The sequence below is a fragment of the Vespa crabro genome, chromosome 5, assembly GCF_910589235.1.
Source record: "Vespa crabro chromosome 5, iyVesCrab1.2, whole genome shotgun sequence".
Lineage (NCBI taxonomy): Eukaryota > Metazoa > Arthropoda > Insecta > Hymenoptera > Vespidae > Vespa > Vespa crabro.
This window is the reverse complement of record NC_060959.1, coordinates 5,036,679-5,055,262: the sequence shown is the minus strand read 5'-3', so window position 1 is coordinate 5,055,262 and position 18,584 is coordinate 5,036,679. Positions and strand designations below refer to the sequence as shown.

The following is an 18,584-nucleotide window of genomic DNA, read 5'->3' as shown; positions in this document are numbered from 1 at the left end:
TCTCTCTCCTTTGTTTTCTTTTAATTCTTTTTCCCCATTTCATCGTATTATATAAATTCTTACCATAATCGATTTTTCTTCTTTTTTTCCGTTATCATAAACGAATTTTCATTACCACTTGTTTCGACTTAGTTATTCGAAAAATGAAAAGAACGGATCGCGTTATATTTTTAACCAGAAATAATTTTCACATCGCGTGCATAGTACCGACGGTCAATAAATAATAGAAGAGATTCCATCTATTTCGCACTATTCTATTCATATATGAGAAAAATATGATTCGGTGTCATATATTTTTATATTTTTATATTTTTACATGTACCCTATGTATGGTATATATCATGTCCAAGAATGCAATACCATTTTAACAACGTGAAATTGATGATACATATATGTTCTGCATTTTATTAAAAAAAAAAAAAAAAAAAAAGAAGAAGAAAAAAGAAAAAGAAAAAAAAAGGAAAATTGAAAGTAGAAAAAAAGACAAACAAGACGATATTAACGAGATCGCGTTATCAGTCACTAGTTATGAGTATATATATTCATGTCGATAGAAACTATGATGTATACATGTTTTCAAATGACATCTTTTTTGCTCACTTGTTTTCCTTGAGTAACTAATTAATGAACGATAGAAGGAGATAGATAGATAGATAGATAGATAGATAGATAGATAGATAGATAGATAGATAGATAGATAGATAGATAAATAGATAAATAGATAGATAGATAGATAGAGAGAAAGAGAGAGAGAGAGAGAAGATGTTATCTCAGATATCTTAGTAATTATCACAAATAAAAAAATTCTTACCTGTATTGCAATTCTAACATTTTATTTCTGTCTTTCTCTCTTTCTCTCTCTCTCTCTCTCTCTTTCTCGGACAGTACAGCGATTTTCTTTGTGAAGGACGTCATAAAAATAGCGTCCTCGTGACTCTTCAGTTCAAAGTACGGAGAGAACAAAATATTTCATTTTCTTTATTCCTTTCGCTCATTCATACGTTCAACTCTTATCTTACTTAAACTCGGTTCCTTGCTCGTAAAATACAATGAAAATATTTCAATCATTTTTATTATATAATGTGTTCGATTTAAACTCATTCCATTTTTCGAACTTTCCCTCGTACAAAGTTAAAAATATATTCTAACATATAAAATATCATCGTGGATACTTTCTTTTATTTATTTATTTATTTATTTATTTATTTATTTATTTATTTATTTATTTATTTATTTATTTATTTATTTATTTATTTATTTATTTATTTATTTATTTATTTATTTGTTTGTTTAATTAATTTTTTTCTTTTTTTTTTTTAATGTCCTTCGTCAGTTTAACAGAAATGAATTAACAAAAATATATTCTATTTTGAAAATGTGTTCCATTGTTCCACGTCTGATAGTTGATTAGAACAAAGGATAAGTGAATCGATAGTAACAATATTTTTTTTCCTATGACTATCTGTCTTACGATTAATATTTATTTCGAATACAATTTTTCTCTTTAATTTTACAAAACGCTAGACAATTTTTCATTTATGATAAAATATTAAAGGAATTTCACGATATTTCATTCTTTGTCTATTTCTCTCTATCTATCTCTGTCTTTCTCCTATTTTTCTTTTTACATAGAGCGACGAGAGCTTTGGGAAAAGAGATTTAGCTTCGAGTCTCGAATCGATCAAATAATTTCGAACGCGCAATATATCGGAGCTTACAAAGCTGGGTCAAAGTTAGTAAAAGAAGAAGCCGGTAATACCTATGTGTACGTTTGTGAGAGAAAGAGAGAGAGAGAGAGAGAGAGAGATACAGAAAGTAATATTAGTCCGATACCAGCCAACGCTACATTTTCACTTCTAAATGGGAACTTTTCGCTTACTTTTGGATTTAACCTCTTACTTACGATATCGAAGAAAATCATTAGAATGATTAAATCAGAGAAGGATCTTTGATCGACGTCAAACGCACGTCTACGTTTATTTTATTAGATGTTTCGAAATTTTCTACCGATGACATTCACTACTTTTATCTCTCTCTCTCTCTCTCTCTCTCTTTCTCTCTTTCTTTCTGTCTTTATCTCTGTCCTTTTTCTCTTCTTTTCTTCTTCCTTGTATCCTCATTCACGTTTTCAAATCCTCAGAGGAAACTTTGTCACGTAAGAACGTTAGGTATGCACGTGTACCATGAAAATCTTCAAAAAGGAACTGTCGTTTTTACGTTAAAAAGGTGTCCTTATTACTTTTTATCCTTATCTCTTCGTCTATTCTTTTTGTCTTTTTATGACGTAAAACGTGATTTAGGTTCAATATAAAATTCGAAATCGATATAACGAGTGCAATATACTTGAAACGTTTCTAAATTTATCGCTAAGGATAACTCCATTGGAGTTTGGACTATTTCAGTGTCACGTAGAAATGCATTCTCGTGTCAACTACAGCTTTATTCGAATTGGTACAATAGATCCTCATCGATCTTGATCGAAATTTATAAGATTTATATTTCCGATAAAGTCATTTGCTTTTTATGTTTCATTTTCTCTCTCTCTCTCTCTCTCTCTCTCTCTCTCTTTCTCTCTCTAGTATGCGGCATATATATATATAATTCTTTTTATATATTATTTTTACATTTGTCCTTCCTTCTCTCTTCTTCAATAGAAAAACAATAGAATGGAGTTCGAGTTTCCAAGAAACGAATGTTCGCATACAAGAAAAAGTTTCATTGGTCATTAACGATCATATTCCTTTTATCAAAAGAACAACCTTCGCAATTGGATGCTGTAATTTCTTTGAAAACTTTATAAAAAAACTTACGAGAGAGTCCTTGTTTGATGTATTTTTTATTAAGAAGCTTTAAAAGGAATAAGCATCTTGACTTTAAGTGTAATCCTATTGGTCAAATAAGGAAGAGTTCTTCATTTGGAAGCTTTAGCAATTAAATAACAAACGTGATATAATCTCTAAATGATACTTAATCCTTATAAGAGAGTAATATCTTCTTCCTATCATTAATATATAATCCTTGAATTATATTTCTCGTTAAGCTCTTTCAATATATTGTACTAGAATGAATGGAGATTGAGAACCCGACGTTATCTCCAACGTTATCTTCGACGTTATCTTCTACGTTAGTTTTATAGAATCGATATTCGTTAAAAATTGTAAAAGCAAATTGGTAAACGTAGGACTTTTCCCATTTTACTTTTCCACTCTTGAAATCTTTCATTCGTCTATCGATTTATCTTTGTCTCGTTTACGTTCCTTGAACATGGAACGCGGAAGCAAGAGGTCCAATTTTATCATTGCCATTGCGTTTAAGTTTCAAGATGAAGAGATTGTCGAGCCAACCCGAGTAGTATCCCGGGGCCCAGTCTAATTAGTTTCATTTGGATAAGTTGGTACTTGTCCCAGTTTAGAGTGGTATGCGACATATGAGAGAGAGAGAGAGAGAGAGAGAGAGAGAGAGAGAGAGAGAGAGACAAAGAGGGAGTGAGATCACGAGAAAATTGTGCTACGTAGTTTCTCATTTCCTACGTATTTTCAATGTCGGATTCTTACGACATAGTCTCATCGGATTTGTTATGCGAAATACGAAGAATAAGACGAATAAGGAATTTTCATACAATAATTATCAAAATCGATTGAATGTATATAGACATGCATATACACACACATACACACACACTAGTGTATTCGATCGGTATAGATATATCATAGTCACACATTCAACAGTTTCACGTCGCATTTACGTTCTTCCTTATAAAGATATCTCATTGTTCGTAGTCATTTCCTTTGCACCCACGCTCCTTTGTAATCGTCACAATCTATCGTGATTGCGATCTTCTTGTCGTGAGCGATTATGATAGTGGAACGAACAAGCGAGAGTTTGCTTAGTTCGTCTCTTGATTCAAAGGACAAGCTAGTATTATCTAATAGGGTAGAGCCTTGTACGTAAATCGCATCGTCCTGCTGCATGGTAACCACATTTGTGCATTTCGTTACCCGAGAGAAATTCAACTCGACGAGTCGGAATAAAACGATGAACGTGAAGTCGACCATAATCATCGTGAAAACACGCTCTCCCTTTCCCCTTTATCCCTTTTTTCTTTTTAATTTTTTCTTTTTTTATTTCATTTAAACGACTTTGTAGTGTTTAACGAAAAGTGAAGACTTTCGAGGAACCATCGTGCGTGATCATCGTTAATAAAGGACAAAGTACATACATACACACATACACACACACACACACACATATATATATACATATATATATATATATATATATATATATATATATTAATAAAAATGACGAAAAATACAATACACGCGTACGCAGAGAAAGAAGAAAGAAAATGAAGTAATCTCCCTTGAATCTGAAAAGTGCCGATCGATAAGAAAAACCTTCACCTATAATCTCTATCGATTATATACCGTTCTTTTCTTTCTCTCTTATTAAAATAAAAGAAAAAGAAGAAGAAGAAAAAAGAAAGAAAGGAAAAGAAAAATCGATAGGATGATTATCGAAAGTTAAAATTCATTATTAAATAGAACGATCGATAAGGAAAGAAAAATGAAAGAAGAGGAGAAAGAGAGGAAACGAAGGATGTTGTTGCACGTTGATCGTTGGTAATGGAAGAACTGGAAAAGCATAAGGAAAATTTTGTTCCAACGAAGAAGAAGAAGAGAAAGAGGAAGAAGAGGAGGAAATAGGATAGAGAAAGGAAATAAGTTCAATAAGTTTCGGCCTAAAGATGTCCGGTTCAAGTGGCGGCTTGATCGACTTCCCGGCTAGTACGGGGGGAGGCTTGAAGAGATGTGGGGGTGGCATGAGTTCGCCATCCTTGGGGGCGGGAATCGCAGTTGGTGGCGTAGTTGGCGGTGGCCTACCGAGGACCTTGTCGACCTCGGCCCTTAGAGTTCGACCGCAAAGGAGAGCACTATTTTGGGAACAGTGTTTCGAGACAGCCTCCAAAAGGGACTTGTAAGTCGTTAAAAACAACGCTCGAATTTACTCGATTGACGTTTTTTTTTTCTTTTTTCTTTCTTTCTTTCTTCTTCTTCTTCTTCCTTCTTTTATCTTTCTTCGATTTATTTTTCTTCTTCTTCTTGAATATTTGTCAATGTTATTTTATGGAGAATAAAAAAATAATAATACCGTAGGATTTGATTGATTTCATAAATTATAATGGGATGTATCGGGTTATTATAAAAATAAATAGGATAAGATGTTCAGTGTTGTTTAACGTATAATATATTAATTATATTATATACACAAATTCGTTTAATTATTTTTGATTGGACTATATCGACTTCAATTTACCCGACTCACATAGTCGCTTATTATTTAAAATTTAATTTTGGCGTGATTTAATTACTGTACTGTTTTTACACTATTAAATTCTCAAGGTCTAATACTCTCGAAGGCTGTTTTCTCGATTCTCTAGATCTCTTTGACAAGAATTTCGTCTATATATCTCGTGGCATTATTTCAAGAGCAGAACTTTCGTGGAAAGTTCTCGCCAAATTGTAGATACTAAGTCGTTCGTTAGTGTTTCTGTTTCTTCGAGGAAAACGTCAAACGCGATTTTTCGCGGTACGTGAAACTACGTGCACAAATTCACGTAATAGATCATTCTCTTTCTATCTGTCTGTCTCTCTCTCTCTCTTTCTCTCTCTCTCTCTCTCTCTCTCTCTCTCTTTCTCTCTCGATTATCCCTTTTGGAGTACAGCCAGATGTTGGTACCGTGCTTTTCGCTTACGAAACGAATTATGTTGGCGTTACCTTTTCTAGAAGCCCTAGCATGTTAAACGAGTCGTTCGGTGTGTGTGTGTGTGTGTGTGTATGTGTGTGTGTGTGTGTATTGGTTCGTTCTCGAACAGGAATAAACAAGATCGCTGGGCATTAGATCAACGATGAATGGAAGCTAATGAGAGCAGAACTCGACGAAAAGATAGATAGATAGATAGGTAGATATATAGATAGATAGATAGATAGATAGATAGATAGATGGATACTAAATATATACGTATGTATATATATACATATATGTATATCTATACGTAGATTCAAAATTGCAGGCGAATATACCAAGGTTTTTTTTTCTTTTCTTTTTTGAAAAGAATGAAGAAAAATTGAACGTTAAAGCGCATATATCGAAGAATTATTATAGCTATAGCAAGTAACGACATTTTGTAGTTTTAACCATTTGTTCTTCGAGCGAAACTTTTTAATACTGTTTTCCTTAATTTCACGGTATTAACGTTTGCAGGATAATTCCAACCATTCGTTTCTTTACGCGGATCAAAAGCTTATATACGTTTATATATGCTTAAAAGCTTATAAAGTGTTACTTATACTTGTAATAGAATTTATAAGTTACTCGATTTATTTTATCTTTTGGTCTATATAGGGATGAATATATGCGTTTCCGATTTTTCCAATCTCATATCGATATAGAACATGAATATAGTCGTTTCCGAATTTTCCAATTTTATAAAGATCGTTCGCGTCAATATTTTTTCCATTCCCATGTAAAACCATGTAAAATATTTCGAGATTTTTATACGTATCCTTTTTTTTTTTTGTTCCTTTACTCATTTTTTTTTTTTTTCTTCTTTTTTCGGATTCATAGATACTTCGAGATACGTATGTAAATTTACGATCGAAATATTTCCCATTTGTCTCATCGACAGGATAAGACAATCGTTCTTATCAGAAATTTATTTTTCACACTTGGTGTACTTAAATTCGACAGTATAACTGGTCGTTCTATGAAAGATTCATGCTTGCCTAGCGTTTGAAGTACCGAACTTTCTTCGGAGTATGCAATTTTGTACTACGTGAGAATTTAAAAGGAGCTTAAAAGAAATCGAGTATGAACGTGGCCGAAATATAGATATCTTCTTTCTTGATACTTCTTTTTCAAATATAAAACTGAATATTCACGACGTCACGTAATCTATATTTCACTCTTTCTTTATCTATCTCTTTCTCTCTCTCTCTCTCTGTTTTTCTCTCTATCTCTTTCGAATAAATAGAAATTCCTTTCTACGACTTGCAAGTTTTCATCCGTTTCTTTTGTGATTATTAAAGAAGGATATTCGATTGAGTGTTAAAGCGAGCAATTTCTTATCGCCACTCGTCTGCTGCTTGCTAGCATTCCGTATTATTTTTTTTTCTTTTTCTTTTTCTTTTTTTTTTCTTTTTCTTTTTCTTTTTTTTTTTTTTTATCGTTCGCTGATTATCAATCGGGAAAATTTTTAACAACTAGGAAAAATATTGGTTTACTTTTCAAATTTTATTATATGTGCTTTTATTTTCTTGCTACTTTTTTTCTTTTTTTTCTTTTTTTTTTTTTTTATAAATTCATCTTTTCACGTCGACAACAGTTATGGCCTCGATAGCAAGAAATATAGTCGATTAGGTTTAAAATCGATTATAGGTATTCCAAGAGTATGTCTATATCGAGGTGGTAAATATAAATTTCACGTCAAAGATGCGGAGGAATTTAATAATTGAAAGGAATGTTGAAAATCCATTAAAATTCTTGATTCAAGTAAGTGTGAAAAGTTAAAGTCGAACGTTAAGTCGAGCGGAATAGCGAACAAATCGTTTAACGTCATTTAAGCTCACTTAATTCGTTCCAATTTTTATTCTGAAAGGAAGACATACTCTTTGTAATTTCGTTCTCTCTCTCTCTCTCTTTGTATTCTTTCTCTATATCAAATTATAATAGACATTAACAGCGAACCTTTCACCAAGATATCCGAAATTTAGGAAGATGTTAACTGAAAGAATAATGATTAGCGGAAGGAAGAAAAGAAAATTTATCATCATTTTCGATCCGTTTTGGAAAATAGCAAAATGAGGAAGCAAAGATGAGAAGAAAAAAAGTAAAGAGAAGATTGATAGATGAACTTGTAAAAAGAGAGAGAGAGAGAGAGAGAGAGAGAGAGAGAGAGAGAGGGAGAGAGAGAGCAAGAGAGAGGAGAGAGAGTTAGATGCTATATACGAAAAGCTTATACATTTTGTTCGAGCTTGGCCTTTAGTTTACGAGGTGACCTAGTTGGGACTGCTAGTACTCTTTCTCTTTCTATCTCTCTCTCTCTTTCTCTCTCTCTCTCTCTCTCTCTCTCTCTCTCTCTCTCTCTCTCTCTCTCTCTCTCTCTCTCTCTCTCTTTCTCTCTCTCTCTCTCTCTCTCTCTCTCTCTCTTTTCCTTTCCCTCGTATGGATGCATACTTGCAGCTGTATATCGCTCCCCTCCCAACCCCTTCATTTCCCTCCTACTCCTCTTTTCTGTAGAAGTTAGAGGTGTGCCATATTGATCGAGGAAACTAACTATTACGGCAACCACTTGCTACCGTGTCGGATATGAAAGAAAGCATTCAATGGGACGTCACAGTTTAAGTAGACGCAAGAAGGACATAGGAGATAGGAGAATAGCTCGCTTTGATCAAAGAGAGATAGACAATTTGTCGTTCGACTGAACGAATGACCTCTCGGTCTCTATTCGAGATTTTCTATTACTCGTTTTTCCAAATCGTTATTTATGTACATATATATATATATATATATATATATATATTTTTTTTTTTTTTCGTCAATCTGTTAGGAAGAATTGAGAATGACAAATTTATTCGATTTAATTATAAAGAAAATGTATATTATTAACTCTCCGTCGAGAATGTCGAGTCGAGTTTATTCGATTTAGTAAAAATTATTTATATAATATAATAATGAAAAAAATTTTATATTATAATTATTTCTCTCTCTTTCTCACTCTCTCTTTCTCTCTCTCTCTCTCTCTCTCTCTCTCTCTCTCTCTTTTTCTCTCTCTCTCTCTCTCTCTCTTGATGTATCTTTAGTAATAAAGGAAACCATATTCGAGTAAGTATTATAGTTTCTTTAACGACTGTACAAAGTTAGATAGTGACTAACATAAGATAGAGTTGCAAGAAATACGAAAACTCTATGCTTCTGAAACATCCTCGTTAAAATGCATTTCGAAGCGTCGTAAAGATATAAAAGAGAGTGATACGGTACCACTTTCGTCGCAATTATTATATCTGTATTGATTTTTTCTCTTCTTTTTTTATACATACACACACATCCACATATATGTATATATATTTTTTACACGTCGAGCAGTTACATCCTACGCACGTTTCTGTTTCTATGCGACGAGAAACTTGCCAATTATAAACGTAAACTATAACGAGAGGGAAAGCCACACAATGTCCGCTGGTAATTCTGAACGCATAGCCAATTAGCGAAAACGAACTAATTAATTAATCAGTATATTATATGTGCGACGACAGATATAATTTCAAAATTTGATTTAATATGATCTAGAGAACGTTTTGATAGTTGATAAAATATGTTTTTCTCTCATTTTCCCTCTCTCTCTCTCTCTCTCTCTCTCTCTCTCTCTCTCTCTCTCTCTCTCTCTCTCTCTCTCTCCCCCCCTCTCTCTCTCCCCCTGTTACACGACCTATGACCTTTTAAGTATCTTCCTAAATAGAGTAGGAAAATGTTAGATTTCAATATGTCGCCATGTCGTGTTCATTCAAGGAATATTCATTTAATTAATTTCGTTATTAGAACGAATTAGAGAACGTTACAAAAGTTTGGTATCTTTGACGGAATTAATAAACGAGAATTATCAAAACACAATATATCGGTATTGAGATCTCGTATAGTAGAATTTGTATGTTTTTCTTTTTTTTTTTTTTTTTTTTTCGTTGTGTAAAATATAAGATAGTAACAGTGAAATAGAAATAGATGTGGCGATATTTCTTTCTTCGCGTTCTTTTGTATAAATAATTAATAAGAATCAAGCAACGTTCTTAGAATGGACAACCTACGTTGTTTATGCACGAGAGAGTTAATCGAATAACAACTTGTCAACGTTAGTGTCGCTTTGGACTTTCTCGAGGTCATAGTTTCTCTTTTCTGTGGCCACGCGGATTAGATTTGTAAGATATTAAAACGAAATGAAACGAAGGATATTTAAAAAAAAAAAAACAAAAAAAAAAAAAAGAAAAAAGAAAAAGAAAAGACGTGAAACCGTGTCCTTCTATGATCTCTCTATTTGAATTGTGAATAATTTTCATTTTTTATATCTGACTTCATGCATTTTCTCGGAATGAAAAAGAAAAATCATTTTTTATAACAGAAAACAGAAAAAAAAGGAAGAATAAATGGGAAGTAATAAAAAGATACATATAAAGAAAAGAAAGATATTAATAAAAAAAAGAAAGTTAACCTTTGCTATCGAAAAGGTTCTTTATAAGATATTATTACATATATCGTTCCATCCGATCCGTATCACATTTACTCATGACCGAGAAGGGAAATTAGCTGGAAAAATCGTGTTTTCAGGTCTGATGTTTTCAATGCATTATACGGACGACGATTAGCCTGACTTGTTTAGAATAATAACGCGATCTATTCGACTCCACTGCTCCCCTTTAAGGTGCCAATCTGTTATGCTGATGTTTAAATTTAACTCGAACTTTCTGCGTTTCATTTTAAGCATACAAAACATATATTTTCGCTATTCTAAATACATACGTTAAATTTATGAATGAAATTTGAATTTTACGCTAATAGAAGCTAGCCACGCGTTTCTCGTCAACAATTTCAATTTATAATTCCGAAACGTTTATTTCAACAATCTTTCGAAACGAAATAGATGGTACGTATACAGACACATTAACATTAACACACACACACACACACACACACACACACACACACACATATATATATATATATATATGTATGTTTCTTCTTTTTGAATGATATTTTGCGTTTTGATTCGACAGAATTGAATTGATGTTTCGAATTGAAAAATCTCGTCCATAATGGGGAAAAGAGTTGTGAAATTCAACGTGTACATCGTCGTTAAATTCCCATTGAAATGAAAAAGTCACAAAGGGAAGTAATGTCCATTAGATAATTAAATGTTTTACCTCGAACAAAAAAATCTATACAACTACGTTGGATTTTTTCCGATGGTCATTAGAATAAAAGCTATCGAGATGATGATCGAGAGGTGCAAATTAAAAAAAAAAAGGAAAAAAAGGAAAAAGAATAGAAAGAGAGAGAAAGAGAGAGAGAGAGAGAGAGAGAGAGAGAGAGAGAGAAACGATAATGAAAATAGTTAAATTTAAATTTAGAACATAAATGGATACGATTGTCTTTGTTGTATCGGTGATATGTAACATTGAAGGATTTAATTTTATTCGAAATGTTATAAACGTAAAAGAGAGAAATCAGCGTGATGTAAGTACATTGAATTACTATGAAACATTCCGAGAATCTCTTTTAAACGCTTTGGCGGGAATAGCTTTGAGCTATATCGAGAAAAGAAGATGCTTATAGTCATCATGATCGTTCCTCTTCTCGACCATAGATGCCGACACTTATGCCTTCGTATAATCGCTCTCTTGTTGAATTGATATGTATGTATATATATATATATATATGTATATATTTATGTGCCTTCAAAGTGCACAACAAAACGTTTTTTTATTTTTAAATATGTTGAAATGTAAAATGATGTGACGCAATTCGACAGATCGATCGTTTATTATTATAAAAAAAAAAAAAAAAAAGACATTCAGTAACAATGACATCATGCAAATCTCCTTGTCGCGATTTTTAAATCGACTGCGATATATGAATGAAAGAAATGGAAGAATGCAAAAAAAAAAAGAAAAAGAAAAAACAGATGAAAGAACGTGTATAGAAAAGGAGAAGTACTCGCTGACGCACGTTTGCATCCCATAAAACGTAATTCTTTTGTTACGATAATAAAAAAAAATAATAATAATAATAATAACAATAATAATAATAATAATAATAATAATAATAATAATAATAATAATAATAATAATAATAATAATAATAATAATAATAGAAAAAAAAAGACGGGCGAGGTCACGCTTGCATGTGTTCCATTCGTAGATTTGTATCCCCTTTTCGAAAAGGATGTAGATAGACAGTTTTTCGATGATAGACGATCACGCTCTCAAGCGATACGTTGTCATTCGAGACATAGATATGTATGTAATTCTTTTAACGATTAAGAGAATGAGAATTTCTTTTTCATTTTACAGTCATGGAGAGGATCTCATCGTTACGCCGTTCGCGCAGATACTCGCTTCTCTTCGTGCGGTTCGGAACAATTTCTTGTCGCTCACGAATGTCCCGACCAACAAGTGAGTATACCCTTTTTTTTTTATTTATTTTCCTTTTTTTTTTGTTTTGTTTTTATCCATCGAAAATTGATGCATTTATCGATACTTTTTCTTAACGAGATAGAAATTAAAAAAAAAAAAAAGGAAAAAAAAGAAAAAAGAAAATGTTCGAATAAAAAAGAGAAATGAAAAATGAAAGAGTATGAAAGTGCATCGAGAAAGGATGGTAATGAAGTATAAAAAAGAAAAAAAAAGTTTAAGAAGAAAAATAAAAAAAAATTATTTTTTATAGATCACGAAGGAGTAGCGGGGCGCAGGGTAGCAGTACGCCACAGCCACGGATCCTGGCACCCGGAGGTAAATATCGATTTATATATTTTACAACGTCTATTCGAGAAACAAGAAAAACGAGATAGAACTTCTTGTTTCTTGTTTTGAAAGAGAAATACCTTTGAAAATTTTCGAATGATTGGTTGTACGATAATCCAAAAATACATTTTACGATTTGCATAAACAAATCGTTGTTTAATTTATTCTAAATATGAATAATATTTACTAAGAGAATTAGAGAAGGATAGATTAACAGAAGGTCATGAAATTTTCTTTGCATTACATTTCTAACGTTCGTTTTAAGCAATTTTTGCATCCTCCAATATTTAAGTTAATTATCAGGATTTATACATTTAAGTTGGACGTATTGTACGTATTAAAATCAAAGTAAATACATACATACATACATACATATATATGTACAATGCGTGCTCTGAATCGGAAAATATCGAATAATATTCTTTTGTAAATTCGACCATTTTTTATTTAACAATGAAACGTGCGAACTTTATTATTTCGTTTTTTCTATTTGAACTTTTTAGAGGAGCCCTACATAAAACTTGCCGTGGAAACGATGGAAGAATTGGATTGGTGTTTGGACCAGCTGGAAACTATTCAGACTCATCGGTCCGTGTCCGATATGGCCTCCCTTAAGGTACGTACACGTTCTAAGCTTTTAAGGATTATTTTCCTCTTTTAAACATCATTTACAAACACGTATAGAAATACATACATACGTATATACGTGTTCTTATACATATATTATATATATATATATATATTGAAAAATTCTAATAAAAAGTTTGAAAAGATAGTCGATTTCTTTAATAAACGAAGGATAATCGTTTATCAAGGACATTGTAAGAATATTCATGAAAAATGATGAAATTATTTGTACGAGTTTCACATTTAAATGACGAGTTCGCATATATATAAACCCGATTATATGTAAATGCTCATAAATATATTACCTAATCATCAAAATCGTAGCCATTTTCAAACGCAAGAAGATTGTTCAAGAACGATATCCGACGGTACACTTTCTTTACTTTCTTTAATTATCTATTATATTTTTATTTTTCTTTCTAATTAATTTTTATCATTTTAGAAAAAAATTTCCTTTATCCACATATTGCCTATAGTTAGACGAGGATTACAAATTTTATATCATAATGTTTTAAGATAAACTACTTTATACGTCGGGATATTTCAATAGAATTTCTTGAGGATCCTACCATCAACTATAAACTCGAGAGAAAATCTCTAAATTATCCTGGGAAAATGATAGTTAATTTTCTTGTCCTCCAACGTGTAATAATTTCCGGATAATCCCTTAACGAACTTGTAACGGCGGAAGAGGAACAAAAGTGAGAGCTTTTGTCATAATGACACGATATGATAAAGTGCCCAAAGTATGCAAGATAAATAGTGAAATACTTTTTAATTATATATTGTTATGATAAATACTTCTCTGTATTTTTTCTTAATTCCCCAATGATATTGTATGATACTTGTTGAAAGGAAAACTTTTTACATTATTTAAAGGAAAAAGTTCAAATGACTTGGTAGTTTAGTAGAAATGAAAGATTTTAAATTTCATCTTTCCAATTCTCTATCTCTCTTCCTCTCTCTCTCTCTCTCTCTCTCTCTCTCTTTCTCTCTCTCTCTCTCTCTCTCTCTCTCTCTCTCTCTCTCTCTTTCTCTCTCTCACTCTCACTCTATTTCAGTAAGACTCAACCGATAAAGATTTTAATTTAAATTCAACCAAGAAGAAGGTCCCGTTAAACAAGCAAAAAGATAAGAGTTATGTATCAAGTATCATAAATATAAATCAATATATAATTAAATGATCTCGTTCGAAAAAAAAAAGAGAAGTTTCAAGTTGCTTATTACGTTTGATCGTTCTAATTTGATCGCGAACATGGAAGAATCTCTCGTTCTACTTTTTTAAAAGTTTTGCTTCTTTCTTTCTCACTCTCTCTCTCTCTCTCTCTCTCTCTCTCTCTCTCTCTCTCTCTCTCTCGCTTTCTATCTCATTCTCTCTCAATTTGCATTTTTCTTTGTTTATCTATCGCTTTCATCAAAATATTGAATGTTCTTACCTTGCCACAAAGTTGTTTACAGAAAGAGAAGAAAGAGTTACGTTGATACGGAAATAAGTCGTCCCTCGTTTATGTTGCCATTTTCCTTTGACATTTCCACCCACGTTCGTTGTCGAGTACATCATTAAAAGATTGGGAAAGGAGTAGGGGGAAAAAAAAAGAGGTAAAGGATATTTTTTTTTTTTTGCAATTTATTTTCAACGTATTAGCGAACAGTAAATGTGCCTGATCATTATAATTAGCACATACAAGTATTTGCGTTCTATTGTCTCTTTGAGAAACGTTCGTCGATATTATTATATTTTTTATTATGCGCATATACAAGTCGATAACTCAATTTACGCAAATCATTCGGTATAAGAAGAAAGCAGATTCGATTCCATTTAAAGCGCGGCACCTTTTTTGATCACCTTTTCATCATTGTGCATATTCGGATGATATTATAAAAATGTTTACGCACGAGACAGTTTAATTACGTCACGTAACACCAACGGACTTTCCTATGTGCACGAGACTAACGTCATTGAACGATCGAGAGACCGAGTCACGTTCGTCGAATCGTTTTTGAAAGGAAAAATATATGTATTTATATACGTACGCGTAGGTAGTTGGTAATGCGATTAGAAAGGCGAAAAGTTCGATTATTCTGTAACAATCGGCTTTGTTAAGCCGATCTTCTATGTATTTATTTAAATTGGATTCTATACTTTTACTTTCTTCTAATGTATATTTTAAATATTAATTAAATAAGGTCAAACGTATTTCGTCGTATATATATATATTTTGTTTTGTTTTCACGATAGTTAATTAAATGTATTTGATATCGTTAATACTTACGACATTTATTTCATCACGTAAAATATCATTTGAATTTCAAACGACGTTACGTTTATATCGATAACAAAATATGCGTCTTATATTCATCGTCGTAGACATGTGATTCATTGTATTTTTTATTCGTTCTCATGACATTTTCATCGAAATCATCAAAGTGAGTCAATCGAATCAATTTATTTCCATTTATTCGTTCGTCTTTCTTTTTTCAGATCGAAACATCACGGTCATAATAATCTTAATTTCATACATATTATCGTAGTACTTTCGTTCGAGCGCGCAGGTCTTGCGTACTAATCAGTTCGTTAAACCATATCATCGATCGCACAAAGGTTATTATAAATAATCATTCAAATGATAATTTTTTGATAGAATATTTGATAGAATATTTTTCTCCTTTTTTGTAAGATAATATTTTTATCCGTTTAAAGAAAATTATAGAAAAGTTCAAATTAGGTCATGTTGATATATAAGTATACATTAAACCAACTCGAGTTTTGAGATATATACATAGCAAAATATGTACATATGTGTGTGTGTGTGTGTGTATATATATATAAATGTATATGTATATATATGTGTGTGTGTGTGTACTCGGTAACAATTGAATAGAATAATTGTGTTAGGGTTATATTGAATAGGATGATTCAGGTTAGATATTCAAAGCAATTCGACAAAAATGTACATTTTACAAATCTGACGTTGACTTATTATCGTGCAAGAAAAATTGGTTGTATAATTTTAGTTGGAACGTTCTCGTATTTTTTTTCAGAAAGATTTCCAAATTAGTCATCCCTTTTTTTCTTTTCTTTTCTTTTCTTTTCCTTTTTTTTTCCTTTTTCTTTTTTTCTTTTTTTATTAGATTTTTCTTCACGAGCGAGAAAGAAGATAAATACATTCGCGGTCAAATAAGAAGAGATTCTTTTTCCTTTTTTTCTTTCTTTTTTTTTTTATCTTTTCGATGTCGCTTTATCTACCGCCGAATTTTTACTTCTTGATGATAAATAGATCAACAAATATTATGTGACTCGTTCGTACAAGAGGCCTTCTTTTTGTCTTTCTCTTTATTTGTTGAGGTCGCTAGTAACGCACTCCCTTGACCTGACTACGTGATAGGAGCATCGAAATAGGCTGGATTCGATGATACACATATTCTTTGGTTTCTGTTTTTTTTTTTTTGTTTCCTTTTTTTTACGATAGAAAACGAGATATATTGGTACCATTCGCTCGTTCGTTTCTCGTGTATATAATAGATAAAGGAGGCCATCGTGGTTTCGAGAATTCGCCAAGTTCCTTGCTAATTTTCCACGAATTTCGCGTGTCCGTTTCGCAAAAAAAGCGGGCGGCAATAAATTAGACAGAAAGCAAAGCGGAAAAAAAGAAAGAGAGAGAAAGAGAGAGAGAAAGAGAGAGCGAATGAGAATTAGAATTCGATATTTACAAAAATGAACGACAAGTACTATCGAATTCTTTGTTACTATTGCAACAAGTCATCTTATCACAATTATTCTAATTTTATAAAAAAAAAAGAAAAAAAACATCGATACAAACATCTTTTTATAATTCATCGATTTCTTCTTCCCCCCCACCTCTCTCTCTCTCTCTCTCTCTCTCTCTTTCTCTCTATCTATCTATCTATCTCTCTTTTTTATTCCGAATTTTCATCTTTCTTTTCTCCATCGTCGTCTATTTTAATTTTATTTTCTTTACGAGACTCTTCACGAAGTTATCTTTCGTTAATTTCCACTTCCGATATATTTTCTTTCCTCTCACGTAGTATGAAGCATCGATGAAACTTTTTTTTTTCTTTAAAGAACGAGGTATATATACCACCTTAATATAATAACCAGCCATCTCTTGATACAGTTTTGACGTTGACAATTGTACTTGAAAATACATAACGGTGTTGTTGTTTTATATTATATTTCTCATCGTTCGTGGGAAAATTGTTTATCTTATCTAATACACAAACCGTCTTCTCAAGTTTATTTGATAAATAATCACGTTCTCTCGTGTCTCGTTATTATCAGATAGCAAAGAATTTTCTTTCGTTCAATATTACGATCTAAGGGAAAGATCTTTAAGATTTCTTTAATATTATTAAGAATTATACGACGATATTTTCATATTCATAAATATGACTTTTTTTATTTCTCTTGTTTCCCCCTTTTTTTTCTATTTTCTTAATTATTCTAATTCTCGAAAGATGAACGACTATAATATGAAGAGAAAGCATTTCCCAACTTGTGATGATAAAAAATAATAATATCGTAGATAACAGATAATAAAAGGTACTTTTTTTTCCTTTTAAGCTTCCGCGGAAATTTTTCCTATCGAGATGAAATCAATGAGTACGTCAATCTAACGTCTACGCAAGTATGGGAAGCCCAGCATTTGGGGGAAATAGCATGAAAGCTCTCCATCTCTTTCTCTCTCTCTCTCTCTCTCTCTTTCTATTTCGTATTCATATATATGGATATACATATATGTATATACTTGGATGCATTCTTCCGTTATAACACGCGATTACATCGTCGCGTTTACGAGAGAGTTACGTCACTGAGTAATGGCAGTTCTATAGAAAATTGGGAACATCAACATGAAAATTGTCAGATGCTACGCGTAAGCAGAAAACGATCAGGTATGAACAAAAGAATATTTGAAAAATCGCGAACAATAGTACAGTCGGGGTTTATAACGTTTGCAAAAAAAAAAAAAAAAAAACAAGATGGAATATATCAAAAGGCGAATATGGTGATGATATTTTCACGTGTGTTTTATTATGATTTTTTTGCTTTATCTATTTGTTAGATCGGATGGATTTTTAATGTAAAGAAAACTTTATTATATATCTATGCCATAGAAAAATAAATATTACAAATCGTACGTTGCTCGGAAACGTGCATTATATATATATATATATTGTCGTCTTGCATACATGTAATTATAAATAGTATTATATGCCATTTTAATCGAATATCGTAATCGTGATATTAAATTTTATTTTGCTTTTTGCTTTCTACATTTATAAATTATAATGTATGAGAGAACTCAGTAATTGGCCTAACTGGAAATAGTTTTCATTTTGCTACTTATAGATATTAGTCGAAGCAATAA

At 31.8% G+C, this 18,584-nt stretch overlaps 1 protein-coding gene and 1 long non-coding RNA gene across 19 annotated transcripts in view; one reads left to right on the top strand and one right to left on the bottom strand.

Annotated features, from left to right (window-relative positions):
• LOC124424367 overlaps positions 1-17,089 on the bottom strand; it is a 17,666-nt gene extending 577 nt beyond the window's left edge. Inside the window, exons 1-2 of the long non-coding RNA XR_006942294.1 lie at positions 17,057-17,089; positions 1-868 (exon numbers count right to left, since the gene is read on the bottom strand). The exon at positions 1-868 is cut by the window's left edge and continues 577 nt beyond it. This is a non-coding gene — a long non-coding RNA (uncharacterized LOC124424367). The remainder of the gene's footprint in view (positions 869-17,056) is intronic.
• The window catches only part of LOC124424362 (cAMP-specific 3',5'-cyclic phosphodiesterase), a 335,250-nt gene that overhangs the window by 280,630 nt on the left and 36,036 nt on the right, over positions 1-18,584 (top strand). For 17 of the 18 annotated variants that reach the window (XM_046963288.1, XM_046963296.1, XM_046963292.1 and 14 more), the window contains 3 exons: positions 12,121-12,222; positions 12,494-12,558; positions 13,074-13,186. In XM_046963288.1, coding sequence (XP_046819244.1) covers positions 12,121-12,222; positions 12,494-12,558; positions 13,074-13,186 — 280 coding nt within the window. Of the gene's footprint in view, positions 1-4,544; positions 4,978-12,120; positions 12,223-12,493; positions 12,559-13,073; positions 13,187-18,584 lie in introns of all 18 variants that reach the window. The other variant, XM_046963302.1, reaches the window with a different exon arrangement.